At 39.9% G+C, this 22184-nt stretch overlaps 1 protein-coding gene across 1 annotated transcript in view; it reads left to right on the forward strand.

Moving 5' to 3' along the window:
- The window catches only part of LOC126474295 (sodium/potassium/calcium exchanger 5-like), a 180500-nt gene that overhangs the window by 155267 nt on the left and 3049 nt on the right, over window positions 1-22184 (forward strand). Inside the window, exon 10 of the mRNA XM_050101760.1 lies at window positions 7781-7882. Coding sequence (XP_049957717.1) covers window positions 7781-7882 — 102 coding nt within the window. The remainder of the gene's footprint in view (window positions 1-7780; window positions 7883-22184) is intronic.

A 22184-nucleotide genomic window follows, 5' to 3' on the forward strand; every position in this document is an offset into this window, starting at 1 on the left:
AAGCAGACATTTGAAAAATGTACAGAAGGGATTCCTCAGTATGGAATGGGTGGAAACTGTTGAAGTATAGGTATTGTTGGTGGTTGGTACATTTGATTTGGACAGAAGTACTGATGATGTCTCAGAACAGATACCATGCATTCATATAATTGATTTGCCTTAATGGTCAATGAATGCACAGTCTTTTGTGCTGATGCACAGTATCGTTCGGCTTCCTGTAGGAAACTGAAACTGGCAACCTTGGAAGACATGGACAGGGACTGCAGGTAGCTGGTGCTAGGTGAGAATGCTGAGATAGTCTATACACTGGTAGTTTCCATGTTCTCCCAAACATTAGTTTATGTTTTTGGCTGACAATAGTTAATGTAAGTGCCTAGTAAGCAGGAGGTCACAGATTCGAATTCTGATCCAGCACACATATCCACTCGTCGCTTCTGATTCTGCATTAAGTCCTGATGTGGCTGATATCATCAGTTCCTCCTCTTTGCTTTCCTTTCTCCCCTGTCCACCATAAATTAACATGAAAGGTATTTTATTTCCTGACAGTTAAAAAGATAAGCTTGTTGAAAATGAACACTCAATGAAATATATACAGTTCTGTTGAGCAGTGTACATCAGATACTTAACTTCTTGTCATTTCATGTCCTGAAATTCTTCATAAGAACAGGATTTGGATGTACATCCATTTATCATGTTAAGTAAATGACATAAAGGATATAGCAATATACATTTTACAACATTTTACTAGTCAGAGTGACATATCTGATCAAAAGTGAACCATGAGCTCTCCAACTTAAAATTAAAAAAATTCTCATCAAGTTAATTTGGCATACAGACAGAAATGTTACAATCACCATTACTTGTTTCTTACAAATAAATCATCCAGAAAACAATGTTGTCGCTTGAATTTACATCAAATATGCAGAATGAACTATGATCTTAGCAATTTCTTTAATTACACAGTAACAAAATTAAGCACAGTGTTCCTACCATGTTTTTGATATACATTTATAAGAACTTTTGGCCTGGATTTACAGTAATTCTCTCTTTTACACAGAAAGTATGTTTTGGAAGTTTGTTTACATGTATTGGGTTTCATTATTTTGCAAAATGTCATAATTATTTGAATATTAGCAAGTTTTGTTACATGCATTAGTAACAAATATGGATAATGGTAGTTTCCATGTTCTCCCAAACATTACTTTATGTTTTTGGCTGACAAAATGAAAACCCACAGAATGGTATGACACAGTTTCATTATATAATAATTAAAACAAAATATGTCAAATTTATGACAATTTCAGATGTTCCTACAAATTGACCAAAATAATGTAAGTTTGATACATTGGTATTTCATAATCATTTACATATTACATCATTCACAAGGCAGAGATTATGGGTTCTGACATTATAATTATCTTGTTAATCTGGGCAATGACTTGCCGTCAGTCAGCTGAGAGCTGTGGTACTGATCTGTTCAATATGCTTTCCAAACAGGTCTGTTACATTTAAAGGTCTGCTACTGGGATATGAGCCATCAGGCAATGTGTCAGGAGCAGGGGTTGGAGCAGGAATGGTCAGGGATATTACAAAGATTCAGCTGGTTCCCTCCAGCAACATGCATAATGCAACCTCAAAAAACTCTCCAACCTGTTCAATTCCTACTCCTGCCTTGGAGTACCGCTATTCACTGCCTCTACAACAGCTGCCAAATCTCCCACACATCTCCTCATAGCCAACAAAATTTGCCTCGCAGTCTTACTCCATTTACAACACCCTCAGAAACTCCCTCCCACCATCATGCAGAATCGATCCTAAACAGACCTGAAGCAGAATCATGAATCTTTCTTCCAAAATCCATAGTCTCATATAAGTATCACTCCTTCCCAAAGGTCTTACCTTTTATGTTACTCTCAAATTCAATCATGCTGGAATTGTTAAGGATCTTCTCTCCTTCTCCTGGTCCCTGCAGTGGAAACACTTTTTCACCACAAATGTTACCAATCAGACTCAATTCAAAGCCAATGCTGAATCCTTCCTCACTCAGTTCACTCCTCCATCGAAACATGATCCATCCCCACTGTCTCCAAATCACCCTCTGTTAACATTCCAGAATTTCTTGACCTCAGATGCTGCCTCATCATCTTTTCCAACTTTCCATCCTCAGAAAGAACTGTAATTCACCACCTATAATCTTATCTCGACCTTATAGTCCTACCTGCCAAACAAAGGTTCCACCACTGTGGTTCTGAACTGCAGAGGTTGTCTGGCAGGAGGACTCTACCAGCTGTCAGATTTTCTCACCCGCAAACTGTCAGTTTCATCCACCTACAAACCCTGCCCAAGTGACCCCATTCCAGAACAGAAATCCAACAGGATCTCCAGTCTCTCCTCAAATAAAGCTTAGGCCTGGTCCAGAACCTCTCCCTTGAGTCTCTCTTTCTCCCTCTCCCTCTCCTCACCCCTACCACTCCCTGCACTCCTGTCTTCTACGTGCTTCCTAAAGTCCATAAATCCAACCACCCAGGATGCCCCATTGTGGCTGGTTACTGTGCTCCACTGAGAGACTCTCTGCTTTCATGAACCAATGTCTTCAGCCTGTAATCTACCTTCTTATATGGAAGACACCACCCATTTTCTCTATCAACTCTCCACAGTTCCTGTTCCTTTACCACACAGTGCTCTGCTTACCACTATTGATGCCATGCTCTGCTCATCACTATTGACGCCAATCTCGCTGTACACTAACAACCCTTATGCCCCTGGCTTTGGCACTATTGAACACTACATTTCCCAGTGCCAACTGACTCCAAACTTACTACGTCCTTCCTGATCATCATGAAAAGTCCATGGCACCACATGACACCATCCTATGCCACCCTATTCATGGGCCATCTAGAGGAATCCTTCCTAACCACTCAGAATCTCAAACTCCTCACCTGGTTCAGATTCATTAATAACATCTTTATGATCTGGACTGAGGATGGTGGCACTCTGTCCACATTCCTCCTGACCCTGAACACTTTCTTCCCCATCCCTTTAACCTAGTCCTCCTTAACCCAACAAGCCACACTCCTCAATGTTGACCTCCACCTCAAAGATGGCAACATCAGTATCTCTATCCATGTAAAACCTATGAAACACCAGCAATATGTCCACTTCAACAGCTACCATCCATTCCATACCAAGATGTATCTTCCAATCTTCCATATAGCTTAGCCATCCATGGCCATTGCATCTATAGTGACGAGCACTCCGTTGCCAAATATACAAAAGGGGTTTACTGAGTCCTTCACAGACTGAAATTGCCAATCTGACCTGGTACAGAAACAGATCTCACATGCCTCATTTCTCCAGTCACCCAACACTTCCCAGAATCCCAATGGTGAGCCACAAAGGATCACTCCCTTGTGACTCAGTACCGCCCAGAACTGGAGTAACAATCACATTCTCCTCCAGGGTTTCGACTACCTGTTGCCATGCCACGAAGTGGGGAATATCCCACCCGCTATATTTCTCCTCTCCCACAGTAGTGTTCTGCCACCTACTGAAGCTATGCAATATGCTTGTGATCCCCTACTTCCCCCCTGCTCCCGATACCTAATGGCTCATATCACAGCAGTTGATCTAGATGCAAGACTTCTCCAATACAACCTCCCACCACCACCTACTCCTGTTTGGTAACAGGCATCTCCTGTACTATTAAAGGCAGGACCACTTGTGAAAGCAGTCATGTGACTATCTAAGCTGCAGTCACACAGGTGCTTTCTGTGTGGGTATGAAAACCAACAAACTGCCTGTCCGCATAAATGGCCAACAGACTGAGGCCAAGAGATGGATGGACCACCCAGTTGCTGAAGATGCAGCCCAACAAAATGTGCTTCACTTCAGTAACTGCTTCACAGCATTCGCCATCTGTATCTTTCCTACTAACACCAGCTTTTCTGAACTGTGCTGGTATGAACCCTTCCTGAAATATATCCTACATTCCCATAGCCCCACTGCAACCTTTGCTAGTCCCTGTCCATTATTTATATCTTCCCTTCCCTACTCCCACTCCAGCAGCACTACAAAGCCTTCTGTTCCACCAGTGCAACCACCAGTCTTTCCCCCTTCGTCTACTTCTCTCCTTTACTGTTTCCCTTCTATTCATGCCGTCCAAACCTCCCATCTGCACCCAACATACCTGCCCTGTCCCCACCACATCCTTGCACACTCCCAAAAGCAGCACTTCACCTATCCCCACCCCTACCATGCTACCCCTCCCCATTCCTGGCCCAGTGCTACCCCTCCCAATTGCTGGCCCAGCGTCCAACTTAACCTCACCACATTGCAGCCTCAGCTGCCACAGACAGAAGTTGTGTGTGTGTAACTTGTACTTTTGTGAATGTATGCGTGCTTTGTGGCTGAAAGCTCAGATGTATAGTGGTATTTTTAGTGTACCTATCCGCAAGTCAGCATATCCTCTATGTGTTGAATAGCAATCTGTCCTTTCCATTATATTGTCATTATTCCACCCCAGATTCCCCATTGTACAAAATAGATTTAGTTTTGTTTAAAACCATGTTTACTAGAAATTATGCTAATTAACTGGGTATATATGCCCCAGGACAACTGGGAAATCTGTGACAAATGTGGGAATTTTTTAGAATTCTAGGAATTTGCATTCTTTTAGTTTTCAGTTAAATTTTTGTAATTTTCACAGGTAAAAGTGACACTACAACAAAGAATTTTGCTTTAGTCCACTTATGCAAAATAATACTGCAGCAATAAAACATAAATTCAGCAAAATAAAACTTAAGTTGCAAAGAAAATATGCTATTTAAGCAACAAAACACAGAGCAGACACAAAAATCTACCAGCAGCAAAATGTACCAAAGGCTTTAGGACAAAGACTATGGAACACACTGTAACAACAAACTGCTTTTGATGAGTGTGACATCACAACTGTTCACATTTCTAACAGGTCATGGGAAAATATTTCGAATGGTGGTTTGAGAACTTTGAGAAGCATTACTTTCAAAGCAAAGTTCCTTTTACACAAGATGAATTAGGTTACATGTGAGAATGTGTGATGAATTTCTTAAATCATAGATCATTTAACTCTCATTCAAAAGTTAAAGCTTCAACGACCAACCATTCAGAAAAATGTTGGGCCTAGAAGACCAACCATTTGTGACTTTTTTAACATTTTACTGACACATCTATGTTTTACATGTTGTTAAGGGTAACAGAGGCTAAAAGAAAACAAGCTTCAAGGTTAGTTTTCATATTTATTTTAGTTCTTTCATAAATTACAAATAATGCGATAATGACAGTAAAATGTCATTAAAAAGCAGTGTGAGCTGAATTCTTGAGCAATTTCATACATAATCAGTTTTTGTAGCAAATGTCGAAGTGTATTTAGCCAGGTAACTCATGAAATCTTTGGTGCACATCAGTGAAATTTACGATCATTCTTGTTACAAATATTCAGCTGCTGCACTTTAAGCAGTGCTCTTAGGATTCTGCCTGACCACAAGCTCAGAAAAAAAGGAAAATCAGCAAAAAAAATTTTGATGACAAATATTATATGTGAGAGCTTAGTTTTTCTTGTAGCCATACTGTATGGTGTTTATTTAAAACGTTAATTTTTCCACTTTGTGTGTTCATGCTACTTAACAGTGATGTTGCTGTTGGCTGACTATGTCATGTGTACCAAGATTTGAATACTTTCTGTTACTGACTGGTGAGATGATATGACAGGAGCTTTGACTGGCTGACAAAAGTGCATCACACAGTGCTATTTCGATTTCAGTGTTTTGGAAGTGGAAGCTACTGTGCTGTATATGGTAGAATTCATATTTATACTTCCGTAATATGAAAATATGCAGTGTACTTTTTGCCGTGCATCAAAGAACTTTCTAAAATCCATTGTTTTTTGCTGGGTTTTGTTTCCTACAGTGACAGGAAGTTATACACTGACATATAAAACCTTTACCATTTATAGGCTTGATAAGTTTTACAGCTCCAAGGGAAAGTGTAGTGTCACTTAAAACAGAAAAAAATGTACTTTCACCTTGTGTATAATGTATTTTCACCTGGAAAAAATGTATTTTCACCTAGGTAAAAGTGTATTTTTAACTGGTAAAATTGGAAATTTTTTTTTGTGTCGTGGATGCACCCTGAGGAAATGTTCTACTAAAGTACATAATAGTTATAACATTTTGAACTAATAGATAGATCTCAGACTGATGACACCACACATTGTAGAGTCTGGGATACCAAATTTTCATTAACATAATTAAAGTATTGTCGAACTAATTATGAGGTAATTAACATTAAAATTCAGAAATAGCAGCATTTTCTATTGCAGAATTTCCCTCTGTGCTTGTTAGATTCCAGTTAGCCATTATAGCTTTGTCAGCCTAATTTTTATGCACAAGGTGGCATATTTCATTAACTGTTTAAGTCATTAATTAAGATTTTTGCATAATTTACCACAATTTTCAATATGCCATTTGTACTCATAAGCAAGGTATTTCCAGTGCACATGCATACAATGGTTCCATAAACTTTTCTAAGTTCCTAGGCCTCCACATTTTTCACAGAACAAATTTGTATTAATTGTATATAGCCCATCCTGAGTAGCAAAATCTAACCTACCAGTTTTTCAAATGATTATGTAGTTTCCAAAATTACCATTTTTTCATACACCAGATTTTCAAAAATCAGGCAGACATTGTCAAAAATAGACTGTCCCAATTGAGCAAATAAATGAGCAATAGCTATGTCAGATCTGCAGCCAGTGTATCAGCATCCGTGAAAACTCAAGAATTTCGATGCCTGTGAACTTGCAAATTTTTTCTTTAATTCAAGTTTGTGAATATTTTGGCTGGATTATCATCAGAGGAAGTGGTGTTGAGCAGGGAGACTTTCATCAAGGACTCTGCAGTGTACTTTCATCTGGTGCTTTAATATAAGACAGTATGCGAGTAATGATGCATAGTGTACTCTGTGCCACACTTAATCAGCAGGTTTCAGTGATTTGTTAGATCTATCACTGGTTCTTGTACAGTGTTTCTAAAAAACTTTGCTGAGTAATCTACCACTGGATTTCTGTATGTTTATGAATGCCGGTGTGGTTTATACACTATTTTCTGTACAAAATTAAGAAAGTGGTCATCATCCAACAATAGGGCTTTGTGGATGATAAATGTGTGAAAAAGTGAAACAAAAAATTGTAGTACTGTGAACATTTTCGAGCAGACACCATCCTGTATTCATTAAACAACCAGAGCAACAGAGCAGAGACAACATAAATCAGGTTGCTGGGTTTACACAGCTTATAAAAGATCATTGTACCAGAAAACAAAACCCAGGAAAGGAGGCTTGGTTTACCAGTTTTATTTGACTGGAAACTGGTTTCTTTTCTTGCAAGAAATGCAGTTAAAGATGAATGTTCTGGAAAGTTGTCAGAATTATAAGGTTTTTATGGGCCTCTCTAAGTATTCTATATGCCATGTTATTTTTGTTCATTTTGTGCTGAATAAATATTTTAGGTATATTACTGCAGACAGTAATTCCCTATGCCAACAGAGAATGAAAAAAAAATTAAAAATAAACTTCTATCTCTATGCATTGCGGCTAGAATTTTTTTTCTTTTCTATTTAGCAATTTTTTCATTATAGGGTAAAAAATTTTGCTCACTAACAAAAAAACTGTTATGAGCTATATTAATATTTGCAAATGAGAATAATATGATCCTATGAAATTTGATGAGGAATGTTTTTATTTTTAGGTGATACTTTCCACATTCGAGACTCAGTTATGGGTCTGACTTTTCTTGCTGCAGGAGCCTGTTTTCCAGAAGTAGTGACCACCGTCATCATGGTTCGTAAAGGTTAGTGTGTGAAATAATGTCACAGTTCTCTATTAGACTCATTATGAAGCACAAAGTGTACAGCACTGTGTGAGGAAGATGGAGATTGTTTCTCCCCCAACGGTCTGCTCAACATGGCACTTTTTGTACTAGGCACAGCCTGATTCCTTCACTCTCTGCATTCATTCAAAGAGCAATTAAGAAAAGAAATTTACAAATATTATTTGTCTCAGAAGACTAGCAGGGAGAACAGCACACATGACAACCATGTCAAGCTATTCCCTTGGTGCTATATATTGCTTCAAATGAATGTTAGAATAGTTTTTTCAACAAAGTCAGCTGATTTTCTCCATCATCATCTTGTAAAAGTGATGCTTCTCTCTGACATCAACAGAACTATAAAAGAGAACTTTCTTTCCTTCCTCTTTGATAGACACAGTAATCACTTGCCATATTTTCTAAACACTAGTCCTTGAACTACCACACCCAAGTCTGATAGTGGACATGCAGCTTGCATCTGTTGTGTTATTTGACCAGTTGTCTTAATACAAAGAGAGAAGGAATTAAAAAGTTGATTAATTCACACACAAGAATAAGAATAAGAATCTTTATTAGCTGCTCAGTATTTGTTATACAATGGGCTTCGTTAATAAGTTCAATTACAATATAAAGATGGTTATATTCTCATAACAATGTTAGTGTAATACAATAGCAAACATTTGGAATTTTATATAGTGTTAATCTGACAATAAAAAAGAAAACATTATACAAATTTATATTAAGCAGAGAGTATTCATGTTGATGACTCTATGTCATTATCATATACATGTTGATAACACTATGTCATTATCCTAAGATATTGATACAAATATAGAGCACTCGAAATAGGTCTATGCCTATGTGTTAGATATTGTTTTTCCAAATTTAGGTCCTACTACAGGCATAGGTGCCTTTCTCTATGTTAAAACAGCAAATCTGCAATATTACAATCTTCGTATTCATCAGCTGAGTAAAATGCTTTACCTTTGAGCCATTTGACCCAATGTTGTCTTAAATTTATTTTTAGATACTGTTTGTACAATTTTAGGAAGCATATTAAACAGTTCAAGGCCTTCATATTTATGACTATTATGTATCTTGGACAATCTAGAGTATGGCAGATCAATTGTGTGGTTTTGTCTTGTATTATGGGTGTGGACAGATGACCTAAGGGGATATTGAGCTATGTTTTCTTTTACGTGTAATAAGCAATAATAGATGTACAAACAAGGAACTGTCATGATGTTAAGTTTTTTTAAATGTTCCCTGCATGTATCCCTAGGAGATGAACCCACTATACATCGAAGAGCTTTTTCTTACCATCTAAAAATTGATACTGAATTGCGAGAACTTCCCCAGAGCAAAATATCATATGAAATATGGGGGTGGATATAAGCAAAATATGAATGCATCAGTAAGTTTTGACTGACATTATTCCTAAGCTTATAAAGTAGGAACATAGCACGTGCAAGTTTAGAACAGACATATGTGATATGTTTATCCCAGCTAAGTTTCTGGTCAATCATCATTCCTAACAGTTTAACAGACTTATTTTCTTTGTTTGATACCTTCAAATTAAAGAATATTTCCTCTGTTTTTATTTCATTTATGTATAGGGAGTTTGCACTAAACCAATAAACCGATTTTTCAAATATTGTATTATTTTTTCTCGTACAGATTCAAGAGTCTGTCCTGAATTGATAAAAGTTGTATTGTCCGCATAGAGGACTGTTTTACAGGGTAAATACTGTGGCATATCATTAACATACACTAAAAACAGGAAGGGCCCAAGTATGGAGCCCTGTGGCACACCTCTTTTTATTGTTTGTGGGTTTGACAGCTGCCCATTTACACTAACAAATTGTACTCTGTTACTTAAGTAGGATTCTAATAATTTCAGGGTGTCCTCTTCCATGCCATAGTGTCTTAATTTCATGATTAAAGTACTATGAGATACAGTGTCAAATGCTTTATTCAGGTCTAGGAGAGGAGCACAAGAGATTAATTTGTTTTCAAAGCCATCATATATATCACAAACAACATTTTCAGTCATTTTAACTGTGGATAGTTTAGACCTGAATCCACACTGTGAGTTTGTAATGCACCTATTTCTCCGGGGGACAAATATTAATTATTATCAGTAGTAGTATATTAAGCTTCAAATTATCATTTTAAACATGTGTGGTCTCCCTGGTGTGCCTAGTCGACCACAAGTCCCCGTCACGCTGTTCACTCTAACAACGGAGCACATACAGAGTTGAAGACATGGAGAAAGAAAGTTATCATCACAATTTGAAGTTAGAGTAATATAACTTTCATACCTTTATTGGTCGTTGTTGCATGCTCGTGGTCCAGTGATGAATCTTGCCATCCGCTGTTTGTTAAATCAATTTGAGGTCCAGGGTGCGTATTCTGCTGCATAAGAACTGACACATATTTAAACTTCCAACTTTTATTTTATAAATGCTGATCGTGACGATATTCAATAATTTTCTATGTAACAGCTTTTCCAATACATCATTTCGTTCCCGCTATCCTTGAACTTCTCAAAGCAAGCGTATTACAAGATGTCTCACACCAACTGCCCATTGTCTCTACACCCGCCAACAACCGGCTCCTGTTCACAGAGCTTACAAACTGTGCAGTACTGCCAACCGTGGTTGTATATTGATATTTTACACATCACACGTATACATATACGAAAAATGAAAAGTGTTTATAATATAGTTCTGTGGCAATATACCTCATGATTGTCCTCACATTAACAATTTTGTTCATGTAGTTAAAGTTCACTTGCTCCTTCAAGTTGATTGACGGCACCGCACACCTCGCCAGCCGGTGGTATCGGTAGTTTCAGTAGTCCGTTACATTACAAGATACTTAACAGGTTATTCCTCTCAAAATAGTGATTCATTTGTTGGTGAACACAGTCTTAAATTATTGGGATTAATGAGATAGGGTGATAGTTACTTGGATTTGATTTATATCCTTTCTTAAATATGGGAATAGTTACTGCTATTTTCAAACAGTTGGGGAAAATCCCTTGCTGTACTATACGGTTAATGAGAGTGGTTAGAGGGGACAGAAGATCACTTGATATCTTCTTTATGACAAAGTTTGACAGACCATAGAAGTCCTCTGCTCTGGAACTACTTATTTTGTCTGTTGTTTTGCAAACATCATTTACAGTTACTGCCCAGCAGAATTTATGAACTACATTCTCATTTAAACCTAAAAGAGTTTTATCATCAAGCATGGCTTTTGGGGGAGACAAATCTTGTTGTAAACTGAAGTTAACAAAGTGTGAGTGTAAGATATCTGGGGCTATGGGTATAGCTAGTTGAGTTGTTGGTCTATTTATTTCACTTTTAATTACTTCCCAGGCAGCTTTACAGCTATATGTAGCTTTAAGAATATAGTCATCATTCGCCCTACATTTTGCCAAGCTTATTTCAGATCTATAGATTTTTCTTATTCTAATGTACACCTCATTTACTCACTGCTGTTGTGAGATCTGTCCTTAAAAATAAGAAGCATAATCCTGATGCTGTTGAGGTATGGTGTGAACCAATTATTTAGTCTCTGTGGTTTATGAGTTTGGTTATTATTCTGTTTTTTTTACTAATCTGGGACAACACTCATAAAATATTCTTGCAATTTCCTCTATAAATAATTTGCTTGTACAAGATGTCATTCCAGTTAACTGACATTAATCTAGTTCTAAACTCTCTTATGTTGCATTCATTCATAGGTCTAACAGTTTTGTGTTGTTCATCTGGAATGCTGACTGGGACTGCAATCCATAGGCCATCATTATCAGCTGGGCCTAACTTGACTATTCCAATTTCAACATTGTTTTCGTGGATATTATTTATCATATTGTCTCAACATGCATTATATCTTGTAGGCTTATCATTTAGACAATAACAATCAAAAGCTCTTAAGCTATCCAAGAATTCCATTACAATATGCCTCTGTACCCTGATATCCATATAAAGATTCTTTGGTAGTCATATTTAGGCTTAGTTAGTAAAACTAACAGTTTTTTTAAATTTACTATCAATTCATATTCACTAGAAGATGGTGTGTGATATACAGATGCAACAATAATATTCTGTGTAGGTATGTGTACAACTGCAGCCTCACAACCAAAAATTACTGAACTATCAGTTTAATAAGTCACAGCTGCAAAATACTAACATGAATTCTTTACAGACGAATGGAAAAGCTGGTAGAAGCCGACCTCGGGGAAGATCAGTTTGGATTCCGTAGAAATATTGGGACACGTGAGGCAATACTGACCTTACGACTTATCTTAGAACAAAGATTAAGGAAAGGCAAACCTACGTTTCTAGCATTTGTAGACTTAGAGAAAGCTTTTGACAATGTTGACTGGAATACTCTCTTTCAAATTCTAAAGGTGGCAGGGGTAAAATACCGGGAGCGAAAGGCTATTTACAATTTGTACAGAAACCAGATGGCAGTTATAAGAGTCGAGGGGCATGAAAGGGAAGCAGTGTTTCGGTAGGGAGTGAGACAGGGTTGTAGCCTCTCCCCGATGTTATTCAATCTGTATATTGAGCAAGCAGTAAAGGAAACAAAAGAAAAATTTGGAGTAGGTATTAAAATCCATGGAGAAGAAATAAAAACTTTGAGGTTCGCCGGGGACATTGTAATTTTGTCAGAGACAGCAAAGGACTTGTCTTGAAAGGAAGATATAAGATGAACATCAACAAAAGCAAAACGGGGATAATGGAATGCAGTCGAATTAAGTCGGGTGATGCTGAGGGAATTAGATTAGGAAATGAGACACTTAAAGTACAGGGCGTTTCAAAAAGAAAGAGCAGATTTCAAACATTTATTTCTCAAAAACTACAAATGATAGAAACACAATTCAAACGTTTCTTGTCAGAGAAAGGTTCAAAGTTTTTCAATGGTCCGCGCAGAAGTTCCATGCAAATCCGCAGTGGCGCTGGCGTTTGTTTGTAGGAAAATGGCGACGACACCACAGGAACGATCATTTTGTGTGCTGCAATTTGCAAAGTTAGAGTCCATTGTTGGTGTGCAACGTGCATTCCGCCGTCAATTCAACAAACAGCCGCCTCGTCATAAGCAAATTTATGAGTGGCATCACAGATTCGTAGAAGATGGTTGCATCTGCAAGCGAAAAAGCACGGGTCGTCCACGCACATCGGATGAAAATGTCGAGCGTGTCCGTGCAGCTTACGAAAGGAGCCCTAGAAAATCCACGACACGGGCAAGTCACGAACTAAACATGTCTAAAACAACGGTATGGCGCGTTCTGAGTAAGCGTCTGCACATGAAGCCGTACAAACTGCAGTTATTGCAAGCATTGCGTCCTGACGACCACAACAAAAGGTTCGAATTTTCAACTGCAATTCTACAGGACATGGAAGAGGACAATTTTGCCGAACGATTAATTTTTTCAGATGAATCAACGTTTCACATTTCTGGTAAAGTTAATCGGCATAACGTACGAATTTGGGCGAGTGAAACTCCGAGGGACGTTATTCAACATGAAAGAGACTCACCAAAGGTTAACGTCTTTTGTGCAATTTCGGTAAACAAAGTTTATGGACCTTTCTTTTTCATGGAGAAAACTATCACAGGAACCATTTACCTGGACATGTTAGAAAACTGGCTATTTCCTCAACTTCAGGAAGATTCAAATCACTTCATCTTCATGCAAGATGGCGCCCCACCACACTTCTCTGAACCTGTACGACGGTACCTAAATAACACCATTCCAGGACGGTGGATTGGAAGAGCAGGAGCACAAGATCAATGTCATCGTCTGTGGCCTCCCAGGTCACCAGACCTTACTCCCTGCGATTTTTATTTGTGGGGGTACATAAAGGACTGTGTTTATGTCCCACCTATGCCCGCTACTCTTCAAGAGGTACGACATCGAATTGTTGCGGCCGTGAATTCGGTAACTAAAGACCAGTTGCGTCGTGTGTGGCAAGAAATGAGATACCGGTTTGATATTTGTCGTGTAACAAATGGTGCTCATATTGAGGTACAGTTTTGATATTTGTTGTGTAACATTTGGTACTCATATTGAGTGAAGGACCGTTGGAATTGTGTTTCTATCATTTGTAGTTTTTGAGAAATAAATGTTTGAAATCTGCTCTTTCTTTTTGAAACGCCCTGTAGTAAAGGAGTTTTGCTATATGGGGAGCAAATTAACTGATGATGGTCAAAGTAGAGAAGATATAAAATGTAGACTGGCAATGGCAAGGAAAGCGTTTCTGAAGAAGAGAAATTTGTTAACATCAAGTATAGATTTGTTGTTGTTGTTGTTGTGGTCTTCAGTCCTGAGACTGGCTTGATGCAGCTCTCCATGCCACTCTATCCTGTGCAAGCTTTTTCATCTCCCAGTACCTACTGCAACCTACATCCTTCTGAATCTGCTTAGTGTATTCATCTCTTGGTCTCCCTCTACGATTTTTACCCTCCACGCTGCCCTCCAATACTAAATTGGTGATCCCTTGATGCCTCAGAACATGTCCTACCAACCGATCCCTTCTTCTGGTCAAGTTGTGCCACAAACTTCTCTTCTCCCCAATCCTATTCAATACTTCCTCATTAGTTATGTGATCTACCCATCTAATCTTCAGCATTCTTCTGTAGCACCACATTTTGAAAGCTTCTATTCTCTTCTTGTCCAAACTATTTATCGTCCATGTTTCACTTCCATACATGGCTACACTCCATACGAATACTTTCAGAAATGACTTCCTGACACTTAAATCAATACTGGATGTTAACAAATTTCTCTTCTTCAGAAACGCTTTCCTTGCCATTGCCAGCCTACATTTTATATCCTCTCTACTTCTACCATCATCAGTTATTTTGCTCCCCAAATAGCAAAACTCCTTTACTACTTTAAGTGCCTCATTTCCTATTCTAATTCCCTCAGCAGCACCCGACTTAATTAGACTACATTCCATTATCCTTGTTTTGCTTTTGTTGATGTTCATCTTATATCCTCCTTTCAAGACACTGTCCATTCCATTCAATTGCTCTTCCAAGTCCTTTGCTGTCTCTGACAGAATTACAATGTCATCGGCAAACCTCAAGGTTTTTATTTCCTCTCCATGAATTTTAATACCTACTCCGAATTTTTCTTTTGTTTCCTTTACTGCTTGCTCAATATACAGATTGAACAACATCGGGGAGAGGCTACAACCCTGTCTTACTCCCTTCCCAACCACTGCTTCCCTTTCATGTCCCTCGACTCTTATAACTGCCACCTGGTTTCTGTACAAATTGTAAATAGTATAGATTTAAGCATCAGGAAGTCATTTCTGAAAGTATTTGTATGGAGTGTAGCCATGTATGGAAGTGAAACATGGACGATAAATAGTTTGGACAAGAAGAGAATAGAAGCTTTCGAAATGTGGTGCTACAGAAGAATGTTGAAGATTAGATGGGTAGATCACATAACTAATGATGAAGTATTGAATAGAATTGGAGAGAAGAGCAGTTTGTGGCACAACTTGACAAAGAGAAGGGACCGGTCAGTAGGACATGTTCTGAGGCATCAAGGGATCACAAATTTAGCATTGGAGGGCAGTGTGGAGGGTAAAAATCGTAGAGGGAGGCCAAGAGATGAATACACTAAGCAGATTCAGAAGGATATGGGTTGCAGTAAGTACTGGGAGATGAACAAGCTTTCACAGGATAGGGTAGCATGGAGAGCTGCATCAAACCAGTCTCAGGACTGAAGATCACAACAACAACAACAGCAGCCTTAAAGGTGGTGTCTATACACAGGTCTGTGACATCAATAGTAGAGTATTGTAGATTTAGTCCATTCTAAATATATATTGCAACTCCCCCATGTCCAATACCATACAGGATGTTTATAAATGAATACCAGGATTTTAAAGCTTTATAATATTTATTACATTAAACTTACACTTATAAATGATATGTCAAATGAAAGAGCAACTCAAACAGTTGTGTTTGGCACCAGTGCACATGCGCAGTCTGCAATGTTTCCGCCGCAATCCGCTAGACAGCGGTAGTAGCAAAGATGGTGACTAGTGAACAGAAAGTGTTTTGTGTTTTGCAGTTTGCAAAGACCGAATCTGTAGTTACTGTGCAACATGAATTCCAGATGAAGTTTGGTTGTGATCCTCCAAGTGATAATAACATTCATAGATGGTATCATCAATTTGAAGATACCGGCTTCCTTTGTAAAGGGAAGAGCACAGGATGAACAAGAGTTAGTGAAGAGACTGTTGAGCGAGTGAGATATTCATTCACTTGTAGCCCAAAGAAATCAGTCCGGAAGGTTAGTCGTGAATTACAGGTTCCCGTGTCAACTGTTTGGAAAGTTTTAAGGAAACGTGTATAACTCCGTCCTTATTGCTTACAGTTGTTACAGGCTCTAAAGCCAGCAGACCATGGATTATGTGGCAACTTCACAAACAAAATGTTGTTTCATGAAGATGAAGATTTTCTGGATCATGGCTGTCTTCAGTGATGAACAGACCTTTCACCTTAGTGGACATGTCAACGGTCACAATGTGCGCACCTGGGGCTCAGAAAATGCTCACAAGGTGGTACAAATGCAACGAGATTCCCCTAAAGTGACTGTTATTTGTGCCGTATCCCAGCGGAAAGTTTATGGGACTTTCTTTATTGGTGCACCTACTGTAACTGGCACTTCTTACCTTGATACACTAGAGCAATGTCTCTTCCCTCAGTTGGAAGAAGATGACCCAGAGAACTTTATTTTCCAGCAAGATGGTGTGCCGCCTCACTGGCATAGCAAAGTTCATGATTGGTTGAACTTCACTGTACCCAAGCACTGGATAGACCACAAGGGCCCCAATGATAGGGCTTGCTTTGCATGGCCTCCACGTTCACCTGACCTAATGCCACGCGATTTTTTTCTTTGGGGCTTCATCAAGGATCGTGTGTACATGCCTCTGCTACCAGCAGACCTCCCTGAATTAAGAAACTGGATTGAAGCAGCTGTTGCTACAATCACTCAAGACACACTTATCAATGTTTGGGAAGAAATCGGCTATAGACTTGATGTGTGCCGTGTGACAAATGGTGCTGACATATAAAGTTGTATGTGGCTGTCATAGACTGTTCACTGTGAAGTATACAGATGTGCATGACTGAGCACATCATGCCTGGTGCATGTGTGAGACAAGACCAGACTGTTCCAAGAGAAGTGCTGCACTGGTGCTGTAGCAGGCATGTACACAAGACACGACCAGACCATTTCTCAGAAATGTGTCATCGTTAACACTGATACCATACAAATGGTAAGGGGGCAGTTGGTGTGGGAGTTGTCTGGTGTGGCTGTACTGGGATTTAAACTGGGTGGGTGGGGCCACAGGCTGAGGCAGTAGAGCTGATGCATCAACAGGTGCATCTGTGTCGGCATGTGGACTGTTGTGTGAGATCTGTCTTGTCAGAACCCTCAAGCATATGATCGTCCAGGAGGGCTTCATAAATGAGATGAAATTGAAGCATATTCGATGTTGTGTGGCAGCACATATGTATGTTCAATTCTCTGCATGTGGCCTACATTCAAAGTCGGTGCTTTGACCCTGTGGACATCAACCGCCAAGGTATTATCAACGATTGTGACACTTATTTTCTTTGGGTCAAAGTCTTTAAGGTCTATATTGAAAATGACAGGCTCTTCTGAGACAGAAGAGGTTGACTACATGCCGCATGGTAGCCAGTCGTCACTGTAATTGACATTTACTGCAGTGTCGTGAGCATTCACTGGATCATTGTCCCATAGGACCCATATAAGCTTCAAGTGGTTAATCAAGGCAGTTGTCATTTTGTTGTTGAGAAGGTTTTTGAATTTGTGTGTAACCATTTTGAGGACTTTGAATCATTCTTTGTAGTGTGGTTGTAAAGCCAGTGTAACTGTTTCATTGCACAGCATGACAAAATCACCGGAATGCAGCACTTTGTGCGCAAACACCTTATGGATTAAGTGCACTGCAGGCAGTGGCTGCACATGTGTCTGATGTGGTCTTTTACATGCTGAACCAGGATGAGGAAGTCCATCTGTTTAGAAGGCTGCAGCTATATGTTCAAATCTGCAGGCAGTATTAGTGACCCATCTTATAGAATTTTGGCTACTGATGTTTGCAGATTCTCCTTAAATGCTGTTGGTACTCCTGAGAGTACCCCCAGAGAAGTCTCTGTCCTCAACCCCCATGACACATTAGAGCAGATTTAAGTGTCCTGTACCATTACTCGACCAACCTGTTGCTTTGCAGGTAGTAGACTGATGTGTGATTGTGCTTAATGCCACAGAGGTTGCATACAGCTTTGAATAGCATTGATTCAAACCATTGACCGTGGTCAGTTATAATTGTTTTGAGTAAGCCAAATTGAGCTATTCAACTATCTATGAGTACACGAGCTCTTGAGTGTGCCGTGATGTTCTGCAGTTGTATTGCTTCGACCCATTGGGATGCTCTGTCGATAACTGACAACAAGTGTTGTGTAGGAAGGGTCTAATGAGGGGTCGAGTTCTACATGGTGGAAGTGGCCCATGGTATCTCAAATTGTCCTAACTGCAGTTGTTGTGCCTGATGAGTTTGCTGCAGTGGAATTCTACACATACCTGTGCCCAACAGCAGCAATCTCATTTTATGTTTGGCCACAGAAATAACTCTGTAATGAAGCGAAATGTCAAACTGATGCCCGGGTGAGACAAGTTGTGACGTTGTTCAAAGATTGTGCACTGCATTGTCTCTGGCATCAGAGGTTGTAGTCTGCTGTGGGATACATTGCAAACTTTTGGCACTTTGTGCACCTGGGTGGAGACTGACATCCTTTGACGAGTGACGAATCACATCGGCAGGCAGCTTGTGATCTGTAAACACAATTATATGTCTCCTCGCAGTGTCTTCCCTGAAGAAGCTAACTGCCTCCTAAACAGCTAGTAATCTGTGGTCAAAGTCAGACCACTTTGACTGTGAAGCTGTGAGGTTTTGCAAAAAGAATCATTGGGACTGAGTTTCGCTCCTGATGACTTGCTACAGTACAGCCCCAATTGTGGTGTCACTTGCATCTTTGGTGACAGTGAGTAATCGTTCTTGCAAGACAATCCTTAGCAAGTTCAAATACATCCTTCATTTTATCATACCACACTGTTCACCTTTTCTCCTATTTGTCCGGCCCAGTGAGAGCATTGGTAAGGGGTGCTTCTATCTGCGAGCAATAGGTGATGCCGATAGGAATTCAAGATTGCTAAGATGTACTAATGCTTTTACTTCAGCCCCCCATAGCTGATACTTCTCTTCGTTAATGGCCATACCCTTGTCCTGAAAAGCAGCAAGAACTTGTTCCATGTGTTGGCTGTATTGGTGGGGTGTGGCCAAAAAAATGTGGATATCTTCTATAGTGCAGGTGCACCAGAAGTTGAGCTTAAAAAGAATTCCATCTGTGAAGTGCCGTCACATTTGGGCTGCATTCTCCTGACAGGCCAAATGATATGATTATCACCATTTTTACAATGTCATCTCAGTGTATTGGAATTTGGAGGCATCCTTTTTTACAGTCGATCAGGCACCTGTAAGTAAGTGCTTGACATCCTGGAAGTTTGTTATCAGGTAGCTATTATACACTGTTTAGAGGTCTGCAGTTGAGAAGTCTGCAGTCCCTACAGAGTCTTATGCTCCCATCTTTCTTTCGCACAAGTTTTATCAGTGATTCCCACATGCTGTTCCAAAAGGCGGACTATCCCTGCATTTAACAGTTTATTCTTGCATTAACAGTTCATCAACCACCACCTTTGTGGTACACCAGTTAGCTGGGGCAAGACAGTGCACTTTGTGTTGATCTGGTTGGCTGGCAGTTGTTAGGATATGGTGCACCACGCCATTTCGGACTGCGTATAGTTGAACCTCGGACCATCGGAAATTTGCTGTGGAAGGGGTGCCATCGTTTGATGTACTGTTAGGTGAGGCAGAGTGCACAATACTAACCTGTGTTTGGTGGGGTGTTGTGGGACTGTTGATCACATGCTCTGGGCAACCTGTCAGTGGGGTAGGGCCATGTGAGGCGCGCATGGCTATGCTTGCACCCCCACACTCATCTGTGTGGCAGGCACACATAAGATTCTTGTAGTGCTCACCTGCCAATGAAAGAGTAGTGGATGTGTTGTTTACACTCTGTTGTTAAAGTGTATCATTTTCAGCAAGGAGTGCATCCGAATTTGAGTGGCAGTCGATAGGTTTACTGCCATCATGACATGCTCCTCAAGTATGAGAGGAGTCAACACTGCCTGACGTAATGTGCTGGGACTGGGTGTTGGCCAGATGTGGCTGCCTGGCACTGCATTGGGAGACTGTGAGGAAGAGAGCAGGGGTAGGAGGGTGCAGGAGAAAAGGAGGGCATCAGAGAGGGGAAGAGACCAGTGGCATTGGCAGAGAGCGCAGCACAGTGAGGGTGGGAGATGTGAACTGGGAGGAGATGATAGGACAGAGGGGGCAGAAACCGTTGGGTGTAGGGTGTAAGGACATTAGATTACCTTAGTTTCAGGTCAATATGATTTTGGGAGAGGAGAATGAGTTGTAAGGGTAACTCCAGTCTGCACAGTTCAGAGAAAATAGTGGTGGAGGAGAGGATCCAGATGGTGTGAGCTGCAAAACAGCCATTGAAATTAAGAATGTTATGTGCAGCTGCATGTTATGTCACAGGGTGGTCCCCTTTGGTCTCGGCTTTAGTTTAGTGGGCATTCATCCTGGTAGATAGCAGACAGTCTTTTCATTGTGTGTCTGCAACTGATTGTGTGTCTGCAACTGAATGTGTCATCTTTACAGTAAGTGCCTATCTATGATTTTCATAGTATTGTAGAGATTCCATTGTTTGATGTGAATGTGCAAGAGCATCATAGAGAGGTACACACAGATTGCAGTAGTCATTTGTGGACTGTGGAACACATGCAGTCCAACATTCTGTCAGCACCCTTATCTGAATATGAGTGCAGTCATTTAAGGATCCAAAGAAAAAACAATTTATTTTCCAAATACTTTAACCTTATTCAAATAAGTGCCTTACAATAGCTGCATATCCCTGCAAATCAATGAGCAGGCTGTATTGCAGGCCTTTCAAGTATTCTACCTTTTGCTGTCAGGTGTGAACGCTCTGCTGCAACTCATTCCAACAGTACACAGTCAGATACCTTATCCACAACTGGGGCCACGTGCAAGACAACACTTTTTCTCTCCTATATTCTGACAGACAGGAAATATTAACTATTACTCATTGTGTCTAGAAAGAAACACTGAAAGTGCTTGTTCTTCTCTGACAGGCAGAAGACAAGATAATAACTGTCGCTGGATAGTTATTGGAAACTCAGTTGACCTGTCTCACCTGTGTACAGACTTCTTGTAACCTTACTAAATCTCCACCAACATGACTCCATAGTGACTTTGAGACTCATCTGTAGTACTGCTACAGATGACTCAGCGATGGATATCACTTAACTGGTGCTGTGGTGACTGACTACTGACTGTCTGCACTAGCTGCTCAGGGGCTCTTGGGTGAGATTCACCTGCAGCATCACTACCCACCTCTCCCACTCTTCTGAAGGTCTGAATATTTTCCAGAATCATTCTGGCTGACTTAAATGTATTTGCTTTAGCTTGTTACAGTCACAAAGTGGCACCTGCAAGCAGTTTCACCACATTGTTATTCAACTTCATAGCAGTAGTTATGACGAGGCCTTTCTCGACTGGCTGTCGATAACTCTTACCTCATAGAGAGCTCTGGATGAGAAACACATGTGTGTAAGCCTTCCTGACATTACATCTGTGGTTGTCTAAAATTATTATGTCACAAAGACTTTTTTTTCTTCTTGTCAGCCATGACGAACTTTCCAGTTCCTTGAATTTTTTGTAATGTTTTTAAACACAGATAGTGAGCTTTTGGCACAGTTGGCTTCATATAACAACACCACTAATCTTGACAATTTGGCAACATTTGCCACAAACAAAAACCCTGTTCAGGTTTTGGACAGTTGTTTACATTGTGATAGTTTACATACCTTCTTGAGTAAGTTGTCTGATCACTACAACAGCAAAGCCCAGTCTGACATGCAACTGTTCTGGAGATGCTTCAAGAACTGAATTGGGAATCCCTGGAGGGAAGGCAGTGTTCTTTTCGAGGAACTCTACTGAGAAAATTTAGAGAACTGGCATTTAAAGCTGACTGTGGAATTATTCTGTTGCTTCCAACACACATTGCACCTAAGGACCATGAA

Source organism: Schistocerca serialis, chromosome 4 (assembly GCF_023864345.2).
Source record: "Schistocerca serialis cubense isolate TAMUIC-IGC-003099 chromosome 4, iqSchSeri2.2, whole genome shotgun sequence".
Classification (NCBI taxonomy): Eukaryota; Metazoa; Arthropoda; class Insecta; order Orthoptera; family Acrididae; genus Schistocerca; species Schistocerca serialis.